At 26.2% G+C, this 21,572-nt stretch overlaps 1 protein-coding gene across 2 annotated transcripts; it reads left to right on the top strand.

Moving 5' to 3' along the window:
- The first annotated feature begins 1,184 nt into the window (after window positions 1-1,184).
- Window positions 1,185-20,572, top strand: LOC130673029 (diuretic hormone class 2-like). 2 transcript variants are annotated; one of them, XM_057477884.1, is made up of 4 exons: window positions 1,185-1,340; window positions 18,408-18,538; window positions 18,847-18,939; window positions 19,044-20,572. In XM_057477884.1, the coding sequence occupies exons 2-4, from the start codon at window positions 18,447-18,449 to the stop codon at window positions 19,177-19,179; spliced, it is 321 nt and encodes a 106-aa protein (XP_057333867.1). In that variant the 5' UTR covers window positions 1,185-1,340; window positions 18,408-18,446; the 3' UTR covers window positions 19,180-20,572. The 2 variants fall into 2 exon arrangements, with proteins under 2 accessions (XP_057333867.1, XP_057333868.1); XM_057477885.1 differs by having other exon boundaries at window positions 1,237-1,340; window positions 18,413-18,538.
- The last annotated feature ends 1,000 nt before the right edge of the window (window positions 20,573-21,572 follow it).

Here is a 21,572-nt window from a genome sequence, read left to right on the forward strand (position 1 = left end):
TTGTACAGAAATATAAAATAATCTCAAAAAAACTATGTCACTATAGCTATTAAATAATTTAATGGTTTCACGACGTCCATTATAAAATTATAATTTAGTGAACTAATAAAGAATTTCATAAATTAAAAACATAATATGTTATGTTTAATAATTAATACCTGAGTCAATTATTTATTAAAATAATTATAATCCTCATGAAGAAAGTCATTTCTATTAAATATAAATTTAATGATCCTGAAGTTAGCAGACAATTAACAATTTTTGTTTTTTTTTTTATTAAATTAAAACAAAAACAAACTAAAAATATGCACTAAAAAAACTAGAGGTGTAATTTTTAAAACAACGTTGATAAGTGTACAGAAAGAGGTGGGATGGAATAAGGGATAAGCGTGCGGCACAATAACGTGCCACACGGTCGGCTATTTCGAACACAGGTTTTTTTCTGTATCTTTAGACTCTACGTTTTTAAAAATACTTTTTTTTTATAAATGCATAGTTTTAAAAAAAATCAAAAAATTATTAGACCTCGGCTTGTTTCAGTATCGTAAAATTTATTTGCGTTGAAACTTCGGACCAGCGTGAATGCGGATTGAAAAAAATCCGCATCACTCCGAAATCCGCTTTAAAAAAAATCCCTATTCTCTTCGCATGGGGTGAATTTGGATTGAGATCAAGTCCGGATTCACTCCTGATTTTTTTCAGTGTACAAACTTTTGTTCAAACAAACAAATTTGTGTTCAATAAATAAATAAAGTAATTAAACAAAGTTATTTAAGCTACATATATTTAAAAAGTTTAATTGAACGTATAAATTTATCAAGATTTAACAGCAAGCCCTTAAGGCAATTAACTAATTACAATTTAAAAGTTACTAAATTAACAAAATTTGTATTTTAAATAATTTATGTGTTAAAAAGTTTAAAAAATAATATAAAATAATACGCGGGAAAAAAGTAGATTGGAGATGATTAAAAAATAATAAAGATAGTTGACTTTTGATTTGTATCGAAGGGGCACCTGTAGCATCAGTCAATGGATTCAAAACTTTTAAAAGAGGGGTTTCAAGCTAAGAGTTGAGGGGTGATTCAAGTGTATGTATATGAGGGCAGTGGAACTAGAGAGGAGATGGAAGTAGACTCGATTGGTCGAGTATCGTGTGGTGGGTTTGGGGTTCAAGTAAACGAGGGGTTGAAGGGGATGATGAATCGGTGGTTGCCGGCAAGAGTCTCGGGCTTATATAAAAGCTTCAAACGCTCTTGTCCTGCATATTGGTTCCTGACTTCATCAGTGTGTCATCGAGTCCTTTGACATTTCTTCAGTTATTTTAAGTTTTCATCAACGTAAGTTTTTTTTTATTTTATTATTATAAATATTTTCATTTTTTAAATTTATCAGAAGCGCCACTGTCAGTTGTAACAGTTTAATTTTTTTTTTTCATAAAAATTATTGATCAGTTTAAATTTATTAAACATCCGACCAATTTATACTGAACACAATGAATTAATTTTATTTTTAAAATATCAAATATCTCCCGGGAATTGAACTTTAAACTTTTAAAACTCGAAAACTCGCAATCTCTCAGAATCTTTAGTCCATAAAAAAAAGTTTTACCAGAGATATCACAAATTTTTTTTATTTTCTTTAAATTTACTCTAAATTGTCACAATTTATCACAAAAAAGTAATTCCATTTTTGCAATAACAATATGAATAAAAAAAAAGTAATTTTTTAATTTTTTAACTTTTCATATTCTCATCAGTAATTATTTTTAATGGGTAATAAAAAATAGTTAATTATTTTTTGAATAAAATTTTTTAACTTTCATAACAGTAGAGTTTGTATAGAAAGTAAAAAAGCGATAATAGAAATGTGTGAAGGTTAAAATATATATATGTGACTGTTATGAACGAGTTTATTTTACTCGTAACACAATTATTCTCAAGTTAGTCCCTGGTGTCAAGACAAACTTACTCAAAGTCGTTTTGTTAGTTATCACTAGTTTTTTACTTATTGTTTCTCTCTCTTTCCTTTTTCTCTCCTACGCTCCCAAGACTACAATCATAATTGGAACAGCATTCAACAGTGTCCTAACCCATTTATATAAAATAAAAAAATTCTAACAATGCAGAAAAAAAAATTTTAAACTTTAACATAAAAAAAAAATTATTTATTATTTTTTATTCTTGTTTTCGAATAGATGTAAAAAGTTAAGGAGATAAAAGAATTTGTTGAAATAAGCTAAAACTTTTTTAAAAAGTTTTAGCTTTTTTATTTATAAGCCTGATTTAATTTACGGAAAGTATTGGAATTATTTATTGATTTTAATTATTTTATAAATTTTAATTGGGATTAACTATAATTTATATCGCGTTACTAATTCCAATAGGGCGTAGAATTTTTGTTTTACTCCAAATAATTTTATAGACTTATTTTGAAGCTCAAAAATAAAAAAAAAATTTTAAAGCCAAAAGGGCAAATAATTTAAGTCAAGCGCTCTTTACACTGAGAAAAAAAATTACTATTTTCCAAACAAGAATTTCTTGGTTCAAGAAATCCGTTCAAAATATTTATTTTATTATTATTAATTATCAATTTCTTGAGAAAAGAGCATTAAATTTATTTTTGTTATTATATGAATTTGATATTATATTATGAGTGAACAAAAGAATAGCTTTACTTGAATTAAATAAAAATTATTTCCTTCAATTCTACGAATTCTTGAGACAATAATTGTATATTCTTGAAAATTATCAAGAACGTATGTTCTTGTATCAAGTAAATGTTCTTGATAAAAGTATTTTTTTTTCTCAGTGTAGGCTTTCAAAATTTTTTTTAAATTTTTAGTTCTAAAATAAGTCTATTGCCATTGAAAAAAAAATCACGCGCTCTTGGCTTTACACTGTTAAAGAGTTTTTCTTAATATTCAGAAAAAAAGTTATATCTCAATTTTCAACACAATTTTGTTCTGAAATTTAAGAATTTGTAGTTTTAAAATTTCAGAATGAAAGATTTCTGAAAATTACACTTTTGTGAAATTTTTAACAAAAAATTAAAAATCAAATGGAAGTATTATATTTAAAAGTTTTATTTCTTAATTTAACGTGTAAAAATTCAGAATACTTGTTTGACAGCAATATTTCTTTTCTTAATATTTAATATTATTTCTTGATTTTCAGTTCTTCTTATAAAATTTGAGAACGCACAATCAAGCGTTTCTAAAATTTGATACCGTGTTCTAAAATTTCATAATAAGTTGCCTAATATCCCGAGCGAAGACTGAAATTTCAGAAAATTTTCTTGAAAGCAATATGACTTGAAGTTTCTACTGCTGTCTGAAAATTTAGAACTTTCTATTCTTAAATCAGTTTCAGAACGCGATTTATGAAATTTTATACACTTGATAGTTTATTAAATTTCAGAATATTTCCAACAGTGTAGGAAAATCTCTAAAGCCAAAAACACGTATGAAAATATAAGTTCTTTTGGAATTAATAACGCGATATATTTATGAATAACTAAAAAAAAATCAATTTTTAACACAAAAACTCTCAGTCTACAAAGAAAAAAAAATATTTCTTGTTGCAAGAAATTTTTTGCATTACGAAATGAAAACAATAATTTTCTTAAAGCTAGAAAAAATTTCTTGACGCACGATATTTTTTTTTCGACCCAAAGAATTCTTTCTGACTTCAAGAAAATTTTATCTCGCCTCAAAAAAATTTTCGTTTTCGATTCATAAAGCAAAAAATTTCTTGAGGCGAGTAAAAATTTTTTTCAGTGTAAAACTAATATACCCAACTTTAAAAATGTTAAGTACAAAATAACGTTATCTTGATTTTATCTTTCCTTTTTTCTTTTTCGTTTTATTTTATTTTATTATTTTTTCCCCTTTCTCATACTCTCTGTCATATATTTTTATGGCTAATATTCTCGTATGCTTAACATCCTCCGCGAGTATATAAGAGCTTTTAAAAAAGTGACGACACTATTTCTTAAATAATAAAAGTTAAATTAAATTTCATTATTTAATTAATTATCAAACTTTTTTTCTCACAATAGTAAAAATAATTACTTTTATCATCGATTATTTAAATAATTAATTTTAATTTGTAATAAAAAATCTGATACTTAGACTTTGTGACGTAATAATAATAATTATTACTATTTATTATTATAATTTACATGAATTTTGATCAAAAGGACCACAAGTTGCCCAAGGCAAAATATATATATGCTCATAGAATAGATTTATATCTAAAATAACTGGTTAATATCAAAGCATATAAAGCAAATTTATGAGATATAGCTAAATATTCTGTTATATCAGTTGATTTTATACACTTATGTATCTTTGTGTATACATATGAATAGGACAGTAGCCTTTTGCTTTGTCAGAGTTTCTTAAAGCTTTCAGCAGACTCAGCCAGTTATAATAATATGCATTCAGAAATTATATAAATTATGTTTTCACAATACCAGCATCGAAACTTAAACTTTCAGTATCTCTACAGCCAGTAGAAACAAGATAATTTCAGTCCAATACTGCAAACAAATATTAGGAAACGCGTAAATTACGAATGTCTCCAATCAGCGGCAGAAACATATATAGGCTTTGTCCCTTGGGAAGAAACAAATAATGTTTCTACCCGCTGACTAAAGGCTTTCGTAATTTAAACTCTGATACTTGTCGTTTGTTTAATAATAATTTCAGATCATTAATTTTATTGTTTATATCTTCTGCTTAATTATAAATTACAAATCACAGTTTACGATTTTGCTAAGAGTTGATCACATTATTGGTCTTAAATTAATTTTTTTTTGACTGGCCGCTGACAATGAAACTTTACACTGAAAAAAAATATGGTTACCGTAACCATTTGATGTATTGCTAATGGTAGATAGTTATCATAACAAAATATATCGTCAACTTGGCAATACTAGATTGCTGCATTAACTATCTTCAATTTTAAATAAAAGTATTGTCAATTTAACTGTATTCTTTGGGTGTATTCCCCATAATTGGTATTACTGTTAACGATTCCTACACTGTGAAAAATTCCCAACAAATTTTACTGTGGGTGCATAGTAACACTGAACTATAAGGAAACTAGTACAAAATTTACAAGTGTCCCATAGTAAACGTATGCGCAGACTACACGATCGTGGCCTATGCGCATACGTTTACTATAGGACACTTGTAAATTTTGTACCAGTTTCTTTATAGTTCAGTGTTACTATGCACCCATAGTAAAATTTGTTGGGAATTTTTCACAGTGTAGGAATCGTTAACAGTAATACCAATTATGGGGAATACAGCAATCCGGATTGTAAGTATATTAATACGTATTGTTAATATAGCAATACGTAATACTGTAACAATCATCTATATAGAAAGTTGATTGAACAAAACACTCTATGGGTGAAATAGCAATCTAGACTTTACGCAAATAAAGTATTGCTACATTAACAATCTACGATTTTCCAAACTTTGGATGATTACTATAACCTAGCAGTACTCCTCTTACTGCAATTTTTTTTTCAGTGTAAGTTCCAATGCAGGTAATCATGAAAAAAATATAGTGTGTTAAACTCAGAAGGAAACACGATTTCAGACTGCGGGTGTTGTCAGACCTCGCTTACGACTCGAGCAGCCAACTTCACACGGGTCTGAAATCGTTTTGTTTCATCCCTTGTCACACAATATACTATTACGTAAACGTCAATTTTAACTTTGTAATTAAGTTGTATAAAAATTAGTGTAAATAATAAACAGTATTTATGGTTTCTGCTTAATTGTAAATTGCAAATCACATTTACGCATACGCTAATAATTGATCACAGCATTGGTGATAAATTACCTTGTTTCTGTTTGGCTGCTGACACTAATACTTTAAGTTCCAAGTAATCCGATGCAAGTAATCATGAAAAATATTATGTGACACAGGATGAAACCCCATTTCAGACTGCGGGTGGTATCAGTCTTCGCCTACGGCTCGGACAGCCAACTTCACTCTGGTCTGAAATCGTTTTGTTTCATCCCTTGTCACACAATATACCATTAATGTCTTATTTTAAAAAATATATTAAAAAATTTCATCTATCAACTTGAGCTGCTGAAAATTTATAACCAAAAATTTTATACTAACGTCAATAATTCTATTTTCACTGGTGATAATTTTACAACCAATTAATTTGAAAAAGAATTAATTTATGATTTTTGCACTCCAATTTTATGAAATCATCAAATAACTAAATGACAGTGAGTGTGGAAATTGTTTTTTAGTTCAAATTATAGTTGAAAAAAAAAACAATGTATTAAAGTAACTTTTGCCGAAAAAAAAAAATAAATAAATTTATATACCTGTCATATTTATCTTATTATTCAAGATAAATAAACTAAAAGATGAATAGAATAGAGTATCATAAACAAAGCAAAAAAAACTAAACAATATACAGAAAATGAAATAAATTGTACGTTAAATTGATTTCGATTTATTTGTGACACTGAAATATTAGTGGCATGATAAATTAAATAGACGAATTTTTCTATTCATAACTTTTGCCTGAAGGTACTAGTAACCAACACATACATATATATCTATATATATTAGAAGGGAGTCATCGTATTGTTAATATTTTCTCGCGTTATTCAAGTAAAATCATCTATAACACAACCCGGTAAAAAAGCTCTTCGTTTTAGGGTTTATTCAATTACGTCCGAGCGAAGTAGATAAAAACAAAAAAATAATAATAATAATAAACAATATAAAAAATAATAATAAACAAAAGCCGATACACTTGACCTGTTTAACGGTTATTTTAAATGCATCATTTTTTATTATACTTAGTAATGAGCAAATAAAATTTTTATTAAAGTTCAATTATTGATTAATTAAGTATGTAAGTAATTAATTGTTATAATTTTTAAAAAGCTCCAGCGTAATTTTGCGGTTTAAATTTTTCTTGGTGAATTTATGCTCAAGTATTTTCAGGATTAAATTTAATTAATTAATTTTTTCTATTTACTTTAAAGTTTATAATTTTGATATTATGTTTTAATAATCAATCTTAATAATAATAATTATTATTATTATTATTGTTATTACGAGTATTACAATTATAACCATCACGGTTCATGTCCAGATGCATTAAGCATAGTTAAATGTTCTGTAATAACGACTAACGAGTACTTGGATTTACAGTACCAGCAAATGTGGAATCCATTATTATTATTATGTTATCGTATTATAAACTTTTGTGAGCTGACGACATTTATCTATTATAAGCTTCTCTATTTTTATTATCGATTATTCAATAACATTAGTAATGAATAATAAATAATAATAATAGAATAAAAATGACAGCTCAATGAGATATTTTTTTTTTTTCATTCAACTAGAACAAAGTTGACGTTTTCTGAACTTTACAACTTTTTTTTTATTCATATAATAATAAATAAGTAAGTAGATTGATGATAATAATTAATTTTAGTCTGGATTATTTTTGTTGGATCGATTTAGGAGTAAAAAAAAAACGTTTGATTTTGTAAATTTATTAAATGTCTTAATGGCGGAAGTGCAAGTTTATCTCGTCGAAGTCAATAAAAAATTCTCTGGCTTTTTTTATCGGTCGTTTAATAAAAAAAATCATAGATCAACTTTTTTTTTATTCGGTATAAAAAGTTTTTAATAATCTAATAATTTCAAGCTTTTAGTTCCACAAAATTTATTTCCATTTTGATTTACCCCACAACATTTCCTTCTCTAATTCCCTATTTTAAGTTAAAAAAATTTTGAATTATTCATTAATTACAGGAGACTGAAATTAACGTAATTATTTATAATCTCAATTTCAAATAGAATAATTATGTTAGATCCCATAATAATAACAGTAACAAGTAGGGATAAGATATATATCTCAACATATATAAACCGAAATCCTATCTCAGTCAAAGCTCTCCCCAGTGCATCGTCGAAACTCGACAGTTAGAGTACAACATTCTAAATTGAGTTGACTTAAATGCTTTTTCTCTTTAACTATTTATTTAACTCTCCCTCTTTTTTCTTTTTTTTTTTTTTTAACCACCCTCGATTTATTGTTACATTTTAAATGACACCATTATCCTCATCAAACAACACTATCATTATTATTAAATTAAAAAAAAAAAAAAGAAACTATCAAATTTCTAAAAAAGTTTAAACTGACGTTTAATAATTCCATAAATTCTAGAATGTTGTATCGCTATTTCAAAGCGATTTTCTCTAGTATACAGACAATAAAGCTCGTGAGAGAACAAGACAAGAGAAAATACTTTAGAGGATGTATATAACCACTTTAAATGTCATATATTAATACAGTTACTAAAAATATCTATCTTATTATTTAATTTATAAATTTTAAACTAATTCTATATTACGAAATAACTTGTCAATTTTTTTTTCTTCATATATTTAAAGTTTGATTAATTATAGCAATTCTTCAGTTTTTAATCCAAGTAGTAATAAATCATTGTAATAAATAATAAATGCGATGCTTTCAATCAACTGTTTGATAAAAAAATTAATTTAGTTTTAAACTTCATTGCTATTTAATGAGCATAAAATTAATTTTATATGAGTTCCGAAAGTTTATTAATTACTTTTTAAACATAAATTTATTCCCGGGTAAAAATATTTTTTCGAAATCACGCCGAAGCCGTAGAATTTTTTTGGAAAAATACGAAAACGTGCCGAAATTTTATTATTCTTCATAAACTGACTGTAGTGTGGCCACGAACCGGGAAAGCCGGGAAATATCATGGAAATGTCAGGGAATTTCGAAAAGTATCCGGGAATTAAATTGTAACAGTTAAAAATTTTAAAAAATTTCAATTATATACTAGTTATAAAAATGAAGGTATATAAAAAAAATTTCAAATTTTAAAGTGACTTTCAACAGGTTGTAACTCGAAAGAAAATGGTCATACGACAAAAACAAAAAAGGCAAATTGGAGCTTCAAGTGTCTAGTTTTCTGATCTGGTCTTTAAACTTATAATTATGTGCGGTTCCGGAGTAATCCTAAGAAAACTATCGAAAAAGAAATTTACCAAATTTTTGTTCGTCTTAAAAACGGTCTTCGAGCTTCAATAAGTTTTTTTCGAAAATTAAGATTGATTTTTGATTGCTCCGGAACCGTGCATAATAAAAAAATTTAAAGACCCAGATCAGAAAACTAGACACTTGAAGCTGCAGTTTGACTTTTTGTTTTTATTGTACGACCATTTTCCTTCGAGTTATAAACTGTTGAAAATTACTAAAAAATTTGAAATTTTTTTAATATCCCTTAATTTTTGTAACCAGTGTATTTTAAATTTATTGAAATCATAAAATTTCTTATTAAATATTTTAACTTATACATTTTTAACATCGAATAATCAAAAGTAGGCAATATTAATTTATTTTATTGTTATTTTTTCTGGTTTCTCGCATGATTTAATTATCAAATTTAATTATTAAAAATGAAAATATAATAAAAACTTTGAATATCTAAATGATACGAATAAAATTTCTAAATCAGGGAAAAATGTGAAAAACTTTACTAGAAAACCGGGAAATCTCAGGGAGTTTTGAAATCATTTCTTTGTGGCCACCCTGGACTGAAAATCAGCCGATAAATTCAGTCAGCCTATTTTTGGCCATATTTTTTTTTTTTTAAATTATAGAACTTGGAAAAATTTCAAGCAACTCAATATAGAACAGAAATTTTTCAAGTTGTCAGCCATTTTCAGGCCTAGATAATTTTCGGCCGCGTGTTCACTACCTGGCTTTTTGTCGGCCACTTTTCGGCCGAGAAAAAATTTTATTATTTTTTTTGGCTTTAAATGTTTTTACTCGGGTTGTTTTTTGTAGTTATTTTCAAACGGTTATAGAATTTAAATAAAAATTTTTTATTAACTAACCACTAAATTTCTTAACTAATTTATTAAATGTGACCGTTTACTATAGACAACTTTTAAATTAGTTACTAATAAAATTTACGTGAAACAAACTTTAAATCATGTTTAAAACTATAAACAATGACTTGCATATATACATATGTATATATGTATTTATATATAAATTAATAGTTTGTAAACCCAAGGAATTTGTCGAGGAAACCGTCGATTAAATTGCAAATGTCATGTTTCCTCTAGGATATATCATTTAAGTAATTGCATTCGGAAGTGAGTAAATCGACTATAATAAATATATATGTATAACTTATCCATCAGTATAATTAATCATCTTGGTTAAACTTTAGTAAACTCAATCAATCAATGAATAAAAAGTTTTTTTTTTCCTATCCACTGATATATTATCTGAGAAAATAATAGAGGTTTATTTTACACAATTTTACAGAATTTAATTCGTTCTTTATAGGGATGTTAATGTGATTGAACGTTTATCGGTTTATACGCTCGATAAAATGTTGAATATTAATGGAATTTTATTGGGACACACAACAAGCATGTTGTCGGTGTTGTTATCATGTTGCAATTGGAAATTTTGTGGGTGTTTATTTCGACCAAAGACAAATAGTCGGGTGATAATTGAATTCATTTTGATGATGATATTTAATATACATAGATATTGATATTTATTTGGGTATTGAGTGTCTGACATTATTTTATAACAAAGTCGTGTGTGATATTAATTCGTTTTTAACTTTTTTTTTTATTTCGTCATTGAAATTTAATATTTTTGATGCTCTTGCGCTTTCATGTTTTATCAGATTTCAAAGATTTATGTAGGAATTAATTAGAAAAAAATTCAGCTAGTTTTTTAGCTTGATAATTTTTTGATAAAAGTCAAGTTACGAAATTATTCGTGATATAATTTAATCATAAATTATTTTATATTCACAGAAAAAAAAAGGATTTCTTGGCACAAAAAATTTTTATTCGCTCCAACAAATTTTTCGAATTATGAATTGAAAGCGTAAATTTTCTTGGGACGAGAAAAAATTTTTGTTGAGGCAAAAAAAAAATTTTTTCTAGTCGCAAAAAAATTGTAGTTTTCAATTCTTAATGAAAAACTTTTCTTGCGACAAGAAATCTTTTTTTTTGTGTACAAAGAATAAATATTTTATTTTCAAAATAATTAATTACCGAAATTATAAAATTTATAATGTTATTATAATTATGAAATTACCCGTGAATAAAGAGCGAAAAGTTTTATGCTAAAAATAATCCATTGAGAAAGTACTTAGACTAGTACAGTTGTTACGTAAAATAAAATGAGCATTCTTATTTCACGGGTACTTGAGTACTAATTACCCCACGTGTTCGCAGCGCTTTTTAACATTACGAGCGTAAAACAAAAAATAAAGAACAAACAAAACCTGAGTTCAACCCACAAACGTAAACATGAAAGAAAAATAATGTAAAGAAAATTTTTTCTAAACTAAAAAGATACGTGGGTGTTTTTTATTATAATTATTAATTATTAATTGTTTAGATAATTATTTTGTACCTGACCTAATTAATTTTTTTCTTTTAAATTTTTTGGTAACGTTTTTGTAAATTTATCTCATTTTCAGTTGGTTTTATCGTAAAAATACACGCCTTTTTGTATACAACACTATTATTTTTTCTTTACACCGATGTATTTGTAAATGAAATAAAAACATTATTCTTTTTTAATTTTTTAATGTTATCTGCAAATTTTTATCTCGAATAAAAATTTATTTTCTCAACTCAACATATTTATACATTTTAATCAAAAACAGTTACTTATTTCAAGACTTCTATTTCTTAATATGGGAGATATTTTTTGTAGGAAGCAAATTTTTGTTTTTTTCTTTTTCAATCAAAATCATTGGAATAAACAATATTATTTAAGAGCATTTTTAGGCAGTAAGGTAAAAGCCCTTATACCCGCTCACTTTTCATTGGAGTGAGATTAAATCACTCAATATAAATTAATAAATAAAATGAAAAACCGTATTTTTTTTTATAGTTATTTTATTAAGTTTCGAGTATTAGAATAAAATTTGAAGAATAATGTTGATAATTAATTATTATTAATTTTTTAAATCAGGTCTTTGAGTGTATCCATAGTCGCTCACTAAAAGTTGTGATGTACCATGACTCGATCAACACATGGCCCTATAGTCGCTCAAAGACAATATCAATTAAACTATGATAAGTTTATTGATTTGGACAAATAATTTATAAATTATTCTACTTTATTCTTTCATAATATAAAATTTCATAAATTTTAAAAATGTATTTAATGAGATATAGTTATAACAATTCTTAAAAAATTTGACGTAACCTAAATTTAATCTAACGAATGAACGTTAAAGTAAAAAATGCTCGGCTGAGCGCGATTTTGAAAACAGTCATTTAATTTAAATTTATAATCTATTATAAAATAATTTGATACATCATATATTGATATATTTAGATTCACAAATAATTATTTATCAATAATAATATTTTTAGTTGTAATTTTTTTAAATAAAAATTGTAAAAAACGCCTTAAACAGTTAAAGTGAGCGACTAATGGTACTGAGCCGGTATAGGGGCTTTTACCTTACCTTCTTTTTTTTTAAATATAGAATAACTTTTAACTGTTACAATCGTATTGAAATTTTATTAATTAATAATATAGAATTTTTAAAAAAATTACTTGCAGTTGTTATCAATTAGAAATTGAACCAAATTTTTTAAATAATTTTCACTGAAATATTAATTTTTTTAATTATAATAAAAAGTAAATATATTTACAGCTAATTATAGTTTGCATTCAAGATACTGGGATCAATTTTATGGGGAAAATGAATCAGGGCTTTTTTATCGATCATAAATTTTCTTTTTCATTAATGTTCGTCAATGTTGATCAATATTAAATGCATCAGTAGTTACAAGCATTCGAAATTTTACGAGTACACTGTAAAAAATTTGCGGAGTGAACGCGGAGTGGATGATTTTTCTATTTATTAATCCCCTTTCGGAGTGAAATTCACTCAGGGAGTTTCAGAAAATATTAATTATCAAACAAATTACTAATACATAGTGAGATTAAGTCTTTTATATTTATTTTTATATTTGTCCTTCATATTGAGTACGGAAATAAATCTAAGCTCCCTTTTTATATATTCACGCAAGATGATTTTCAAAAATTATAAGTAGCTGATAATCAAACTTTCACAGGGTCACAAACCGTACGACTTATATCGACCATATCACAAAATAACATTTCATATTGTAACGAAATATCAAATATTCCCATAAAAACGATGTCACTATAGCTATTAAATAATTTAAGATTTTCAGTGCCACTAGTCGCTCACTTTAACTGTTTAAGTCGTTTTTCTATCATTTTTATCAAAAAAAATTACAACTAAAAATATTATTATTGATTATTTGTGAATCTAAATATATTAAAATATGATGTATCAAATTATTTTATAATAGATTATAAATTTAAATTGAATGACTGTTTTCAAAATCGCGCTCTGCCGGGCATTTTTTACTTTAACGTTCATTCGTTAGATTAAATTTAGGTAACGTCAAATTTTTTAAGAATTGCTATAACTACATCTTATTAAATACATTTTTAAAATTCATGAAATTTTATATTATGAAAGAATACAGTAGTATAATTCATAAATTATTTTCCAAATCAATAAACTTATCATAGTTTAATTGATATTGTCTTTGAGTGACTATAGGGCCATGTGTTGATTGAGTAATGAATGGTACACGACAACTTTTAGTGAGCGACTATAGGTACACTTAAAGACCTTATTTAAAAAATTAATAATAATTAATTATCAACATTATTCTTCAAACTAAAATTTTATTTTAATACTCGAAACTTCAAAAAATAACTATAAAAAAAATATGGTTTTTCATTTTATTTATTAATTTATATTGAGTGATTTACTCTCACTCCAATAAAAAGTGAGCAGGTATAGGGGCTTTTACCTCATATGAAATTATAATTTAGTGAGTTCCTAAAACATTTTATAAATTAAAAACATAATATTTTAAGTTTAATTATTAATATCTGAATTAATTATTCATTGAAATAATTATGTTTCTAATTAAAAGCTGTTTCTGTTGAATATAAATTTATTTAAGTGTTAAAATCTGGACCGGAGTGAATTCGGATTTTAATAAAATCCGTAATCACTCCGACTTTACTCCTGATTTTTTACAGTGTAAAGTAAGAGACCCAGTACTCGATCAGGGAACTAGTACCTGATCACTCATATATTTGTATGATCTATATGTACTAAATGTTACTAAATGTAGATATACAATTACACGGAGTGATCGATTACTCGTTCCCTAATCGGGTACTAGGTCATTTACTTTGATTGAACTGCAAAAAGCTCAACTTAAAAATATATTTCGTCCTGGAAAAATGATCAATAATTAAAAATCTTCTGATATATTGAAAATATCAAGTTGCGTGACGGTTAAAAGAAATTTAAAACGTGACACGAAAACTTGCGAGTAAGATAAAAATAATAATCTCATTCAAGTGTGATAGAGATAAAAAGGACAATGCGCTCTGTTTAATACAGGATTACATATACAGTTACTTTATCTAAATATATATATATATACATATATATACAAAACAAGTCTCTACTATCAAATTATTCGTAGTGGACTCAAAAAAAAAAAAAACTGAATGCATAATGCCAGAGTTTAAACAACTTAAGCTCTCGACCCTCGTTCTCATGTCGTCCACTCATTTCCCGTAAATAAAAAAAAAAAACTTGTGACCTTAGATGCTTCATTAGAGATGCGGGTCCCATGTGCTATGTGGGCACATAGGAAACATTTATTTTATTACCGAGAAAAAAAAATGTCCGACTTTATATCGATTGTTACTACTTGTCTAATGATTTTTCCTTTCACGCTTATACTATTAGAGATACGTAAAAAAGTAATGAACACTTTTTTATAGAAAATAAAATTTGCTAAAAAAAAGTATTTGTTACTTTTTTACGTATCTCTAATAATTAAACCGCAATATAAATTTAAAGAAAAAATTATTTCTGAATTCGCGAATTATAATTTTGTTGGGGTTTTTATTTTATTAAACAGAGTTTAATTTTATGAAAATTAATTAAACAAAGATATTAGATGAAATAAAGTAGCAGAGAAATAGCAATAGGACAATCAAGTCCAACGAGTTTATTCTCTCTCTCTCTCTTTCTTTCTGTACTCATAACTCGGAATACAAGTTTCAATTAAATGACATGCTCCATAAACTCAAGAGATATTTTCCTTTTAATACTAGGATTACTTATTGCTCTTCATTATACTTTTATTTTATATAATTGAATAATTTAGTCATAAATAATATAATTCAATATATTATTTTATTTTAATTAACAGTATTCATTTTATTAAATCCGCTCAATCAACGCAATATTGTCATCACAATTAATTTATTGAGATTTAAATGTTTTTTTTTTATCGGATTAATGATAACTACAATCAGAAGCTGATCAGTGTTAATTACTATTAAATATGATACTAAGAGTATTAAATTCATTAGTGATATTAATTTTGTATTTATAATTATTATTATTTTTTAAGCCGTTTTTACGTCAATTTTTGTGACCGGAATTAATATTTTTCAGCACTAAAGTACGTCACAGAAAAAAAAATTTTATGCCTTATAAAAACAGGTACAAATAAATATGACGCGAAGTTAGCCGACGTTAAATAATTTTTGAAATTTTTTTAAAACAGTAAATTATAAAAAATAAAATATTTTAAAAAATTGCACTTATAGTTCTTCTGATTTTCTACATGTGCATATTTTTAGTTTTTTTTTTTTCGTAGTTAATGTGTTGAAAAAAATAATCCAAAAATTGTTGAAACTTTAGGATCAAAAATAAATTTATATCATAAAATTGACTAATATGAGATTGTAAAAAAATTAATTAATCCATAAAAATTTTGAAAAAAATTAGTGAAAAGAGAAAAACAGTAATTAAAAAAAAAATATATTTTTATAAATATCATTTTTCTATGTGACGGTGACATAATACGATCTAGTGACATGATAATTTAATCCCACGACAAAACTTGAATTATGAATGATTGCGACGCCATTTGTTACTCAATATCATCCTTTGATCTTTGATCTCACAGACACGCGGTTAAATAATACGACCAAATAATATTTCAAACACTCAAATTATTTTTACCAACAAAACAAAAAATATAACTGGCTTTCTATATTCTTTTGATAATCCCATGAAAACAAAACTACAAAATATGTAAAAAAAAAAAATTGGTAAGTTAACTCAAAATTTTTGCATAAATTATTAATTTTTACTTTGATTTATGAATTATTATTTAAATGCAAGGAAGTAAAATTTTAAAGGGTAATGAAAATAATAAAAAAAGTATCATTAAAGTTAAATATAATCCGCCTTACTCGTGTATATGGTCAACTCATTTCTTATCTTAGTGAACCCATTTGCCCCTTCAGGCAACACTTATATATTACCAACCAACTTAACTAAACTCAAGACTTTTATTTTATATAGATCTATATATATATATATAGAATTTATATAATGTAGAGTATACAACGTAACTTCAATAGAGGTATTTTATTAAGTTTCCTTTAACAGGAACGATAAAACAAACTTTTACTTAAACTAAATAACTAAAAGAAATATTAAATTAAGTGAAAAGATATACTGACAACTTATTTCCACCTTTATCTTTTTAATAAACATATCCATGTACTTTTCCATTATTATTATTATTATCATTATTATTATTATTATTATTATTATTTATTGATTATAATTATAGACGAGTTCTTAGAATAACAATAATAATTATTATTATTATTCCCTTGTAGCATTGTCTTAAACAAGTTACTAGACGAATGTCCTTCAACAAGTTTCTTGCGATAGATTTAAACCATTTAAATATAGTGGAGACCTAAACATGCAAACATGCAAATAACCTTCTCAATGAGACAATTTATAGATAAATTGAGAAAAATATAGATAGCCCGAACTGGGAATCGAACCCAGACCAATTCGGTATCGCGCCGAGTGCTCTACCAGTTGAGCTATCCGCCACTATACTACACTTGAAGAAGACATATTTCATAAGTATACTTGCCAAAGATTTCATCAAGTCTTGCTTAAGATTCTTCTTAAAGACTTACGGAAATCTGTAGAAACAGTCTACAGCAATTCTTGACCAATATGTCTACTAAATATCAATGTTAGGTCAGAGTTGCTGCAGAATTGCTTAAGATACCGGGTTTCTTTTTCTACGAATCACTCCAAGCTCAACACACAGTACCTATAGCTGATCCAATGGTCCTCATTTAAATTTAAAGTGCTACAAATTAATAATATTATGTAGTGGGCGCCACTGAATTTACTAGACTAATGCTGAATAGACGGCTCACGAAATAACGAAGTAAGAGTGGCCATGTCCTGGTATCTTAAGCAATTCTGCAGCAAGTCTGAGCTAATGCATCTTAGTAGATTTACTTAACGTATCTTACGGAAATATCTTGCCTCAGACTTGTCCAAGACTGATGATGCAGACTTGCTGAAGGCTGAAAATACACGGAAAGAAATGTTGGCTCGAAACCTACCAATTTTTATTATGCTGTCGACCAAACTTGAAACAGGAAGTGAAGCATCCAAAGAATTATTATGCTCAAATGAAAAATTATTATGCTATATGACAATACTTACTACACGCGAGAAACATATCGACAAGCTTTAATAACAATTGCTTTCATACATTATGATAATTTTGATGCAACATAATAATTTTTCGTATGAGCCTAATATTTGTTTGGATGCTTTCCTTCCTGTTTCAAGTTTGGTCGACAGCATAATAAAAATTAGTAAGTTTCGAGCCAACATTTTTCTCTGTGTACAAACTTACGTAAGACTTCTTTAAGAATGCAACTGGGATTTATTATTATTTCCAAAAAATTATATTTATTCTTGTTATTTTATAACTATAAATTATGGTCGTTATAATTACATATATAATTATATATATAAAAATTTGGTGACAGTAGAGCACTACCTCTCCGCTTCGCGTTCGAGGTGTGTAATTATAAATCATGAAAAACAAGAATAAATAAATTATATTTACTCGGCCATGTAAATAAAAATAAAAAGAAATTGTGTCTAATTAAATTTTTTTAAAGCTTTACTTTGATAAAAAAAAAGTGTATCCAAAGTGGTCATTTCACGGAGACTTTAATAAACAGGTCTAATTACTATTATACAGAAAAATAATTTATTTCATTTCTCAAATAGACCACAATGTCAAATAATAAATGAATAAATTTCGAACCGTAATTTTTAAATTATAAATTGCTGTCATAATAAATAAAAAAAAAATTCTTTTTTGTTCCAGCTCAGTTTTACAGAAAAACTAAAGCAAAACCCAGACAAAATGCAGAAACAATTAACACTGGCATTGTTAGTTATAGCCGCCGTAACTATACTAACAGTCATCGATTCAATTGATGCTGCACCTTTTCCTCCGTAAGTTTTTTTTTATGTAATACATCATAAATAACTTAAATTAATTTAATTGATTAATTTTTTTTTTTTTATTAAATTATCACTGTCTCGCTAATTGACTAATTGATAAATTGGTTTTTATTTTTTTTTTTTATTAATGAAGTCGTTAAAAAATATTAAACAATCCCAATTAAAATTTTCTCTATATTTCAAGAGATTTAAAAAAATTTCATACCCACAAACATTTAAATTCATTTTACTAATTGATTTTATATTTTAATTCATTTAAATAATTTTTTTGATTATTAATACTTTTTATAAATTTATAGAGAACGGCAACTTTATTTGGAGCAACTAGAAGATGACCCACAAGCATTTTATGAATTAATTGCACAATATTACAAACTAAAAGAATTAGAAAAGTGAGTTTATTTAAAACTATAAAATTTAAATTTGATTGCAATCCTAAAATCTTTTTTTTTAAGCAAAATAATAATTGTTTTATTAATTAATAATTAATTAACAGCAAACGCGCTTATGGGCTCGATTTTGGACTAAGTCGGGGATTTAGCGGTTCACAGACCGCTAAACATTTGATGGGTATGGCTGCTGCCAATTATGCCGGTGGTCCTGGACGAAGGCGTCGATCAGAACAAGCGTAAATTTAAAATAAATATATCCTCAATATGAAAAGAATTAAAACCTTTAAAATTAAATCATTTTAAAATTTAAACAAGCAACAAACCAACGCTTCATTGCACTCTACAAAAAAAAAAAAAATATAAGAAAGAGAAACAAAAATACCTCATTTTAGTTTTTTTGTTGTATACTTTTTTTAAGTTTCGATTAATTTATAAGCAATTAAAAAAATTGTACAATTTAGTTTAATTTATTCATTAATTAGTATTAAATTATTAAATTATGTAATTAATATTGCAGAAAAATTTTGATGTCAAAATATATTTATTAGAAAAATTTATTAGAGATAAATCAAAAATTAATAAGCACACTAATATTTAACCAAAAATAATGCACATAAATTTAAAATTAAATAATTTTTTTGTTGTTAATTAGATAAAAAAAATTCGAACTTATTTTATTTATTAAAAAAATGCACAAAAAAAATTTACACTGTAAAAAATTGGGAGTGAATTCGGATTTCGAATTTCATTCACTCCGATTCGGAGTTTTTGTATTTAAATAAACTCCCTGTAGGAGTAAATTTCACTCAGAACCGGAGTTTCAATATTAAAATAAACTCCCCTTCGATGTGAATTTTACTCCAAAGGGATTAAATAAATACTCAGTCATTTGCTCCGCATTTACTCCGGATTTAATCCGCGATCACTCCACAAATATTTTACAGTGTACTTATATTTTATTACTCAATTATAATTATTATTTATCAATATTATTTAGTCAACAGAACAAACAGTATTATTGTTAATTTTTTTTTTTTTTATTCTATAGAATAAAGTTTTTTTTAACTTATACTTGATCTTTGTTTTTAAACTCAATTTACACGTAAACTATCAGAGATACATAAAAAAGTATGAATACCTTATTTGTAGAGAATAAAATTTCCCATAAAAAAGTATTCATTACTTTTTTACGTATCTCCCGTAGTTTAGCTGTGAAAAAAAAACTAAACAGTATTAGAATTTAATTAGTAATGTTATTTATTGTTAATTATTATTTAATAAAAAAAAAAATTTATTTTATGTTAAAAAATGTAATTGAAAAATATTAGACTGCAAATATTGCTCATATTTATGTTAACAGATATTTTTGTTATTGATCCTAATTTATACCAAACATATACTAGATACTTATTGGTAATTATTATTCATCAAAAGTATAAATTGTTAATCTATGTGTGTTAATTAAAGCAATGAGTAATAAAACTGTAGACATAGACAGAAAAAATAAATTAAAATTTGAATGAAGATAAAGTATAAATAAATTACTCGAAAATTCGTGCGCTCTATGTACCATATAAACGTCGTAGCCTGTCTATATTATATCTATACCTAATAAATATTACTTTAATCCAGTGCTATAATGTCTATTAATTACCTGTAACAGGTGTTACCTACTCAAGCAAACAGAACTGACAGAGATGCCGAAGAACCTCAGAATTTAGTCCTGATTAAATTTCAATAATCTTCTTAATAAATTTTACCCACTGTAAAAAATTTGCGGAGTGAACGCTAATTAAATCCGAAGTGAATGCAAAGCGGATGACTGTTTATTTATTTAATCTTCTCGGAGTGAAATTCACTCTGAAAGGGAGTTTATTTTAACATTAAAACTGAATCAGGATGAATGTGGATTTAAATAAATTCCAAATTACTCCGGAATCACTCCACTGGAAAAACTCCTGAACTCCGAGTAAGGGAATGAATTCGGATTGAAAGAAAATCCGTACTCACTCCGGATTCACTCTCGTTTTTTTTACAGTGTACAATAACACGAGATTTATGATTTGTGGTGTACACAGTATTTGCTGTATATTTTTCTATCATAAGACATGATAAAGATCAAAAAACATATATATTTCTAAGGCTATTTCCGATAGGTGCAAATCCACAGGCCACTCTCAATAAAAATAAAGATACAGAAGCATCCTCCTCAACCCTCCCCAATGTGACGCGTAGCCGTAGCGCGAAGAAAAAATTTTTTTGATACTTCTTTGAGCTTCTCCTATTACATGACATCGTAATGAAGGAAAAACATCCGTATTGTATAGAGTTATTCCCGAGAGATAAAAAGCTACTGTCACTTTTCATAAAAATACATGATAGACAGTGTCAGCTACATATAAGTCACAAGTCAAAAAAAAAGTTTTTTCTAATCTTTTTTAGGTTTTGTCTACTGGAGAGTATCATAATGAAGAAAAAACGTTAATGTTGTTTAGAGTTATGCCCAAAAGAAAAAAGTTACGGCCTTTTCATGAAAGACAAAGTCATCTACATCCATTCTTATTTATTTATATTATTAAGAGAATAAGGAAAATTTTGTTCCCGCCATATCTATGTGATAGAATTAGTTTATT

The sequence above is a fragment of the Microplitis mediator genome, chromosome 8 (assembly GCF_029852145.1).
Source record: "Microplitis mediator isolate UGA2020A chromosome 8, iyMicMedi2.1, whole genome shotgun sequence".
NCBI lineage: Eukaryota > Metazoa > Arthropoda > Insecta > Hymenoptera > Braconidae > Microplitis > Microplitis mediator.

Coding starts and splice junctions, on each gene's coding strand:
- LOC130673029 (XM_057477884.1), top strand. CDS start 18,447: ATGCAGAAACAATTAACACTGGCATTGTTAGTTATAGCCGCCGTAACT. Junction 18,539..18,846: donor GATGCTGCACCTTTTCCTCC/GTAAGTTTTTTT, acceptor ATAAATTTATAG/AGAACGGCAACTTTATTTGG. Junction 18,940..19,043: donor AAACTAAAAGAATTAGAAAA/GTGAGTTTATTT, acceptor ATTAATTAACAG/CAAACGCGCTTATGGGCTCG.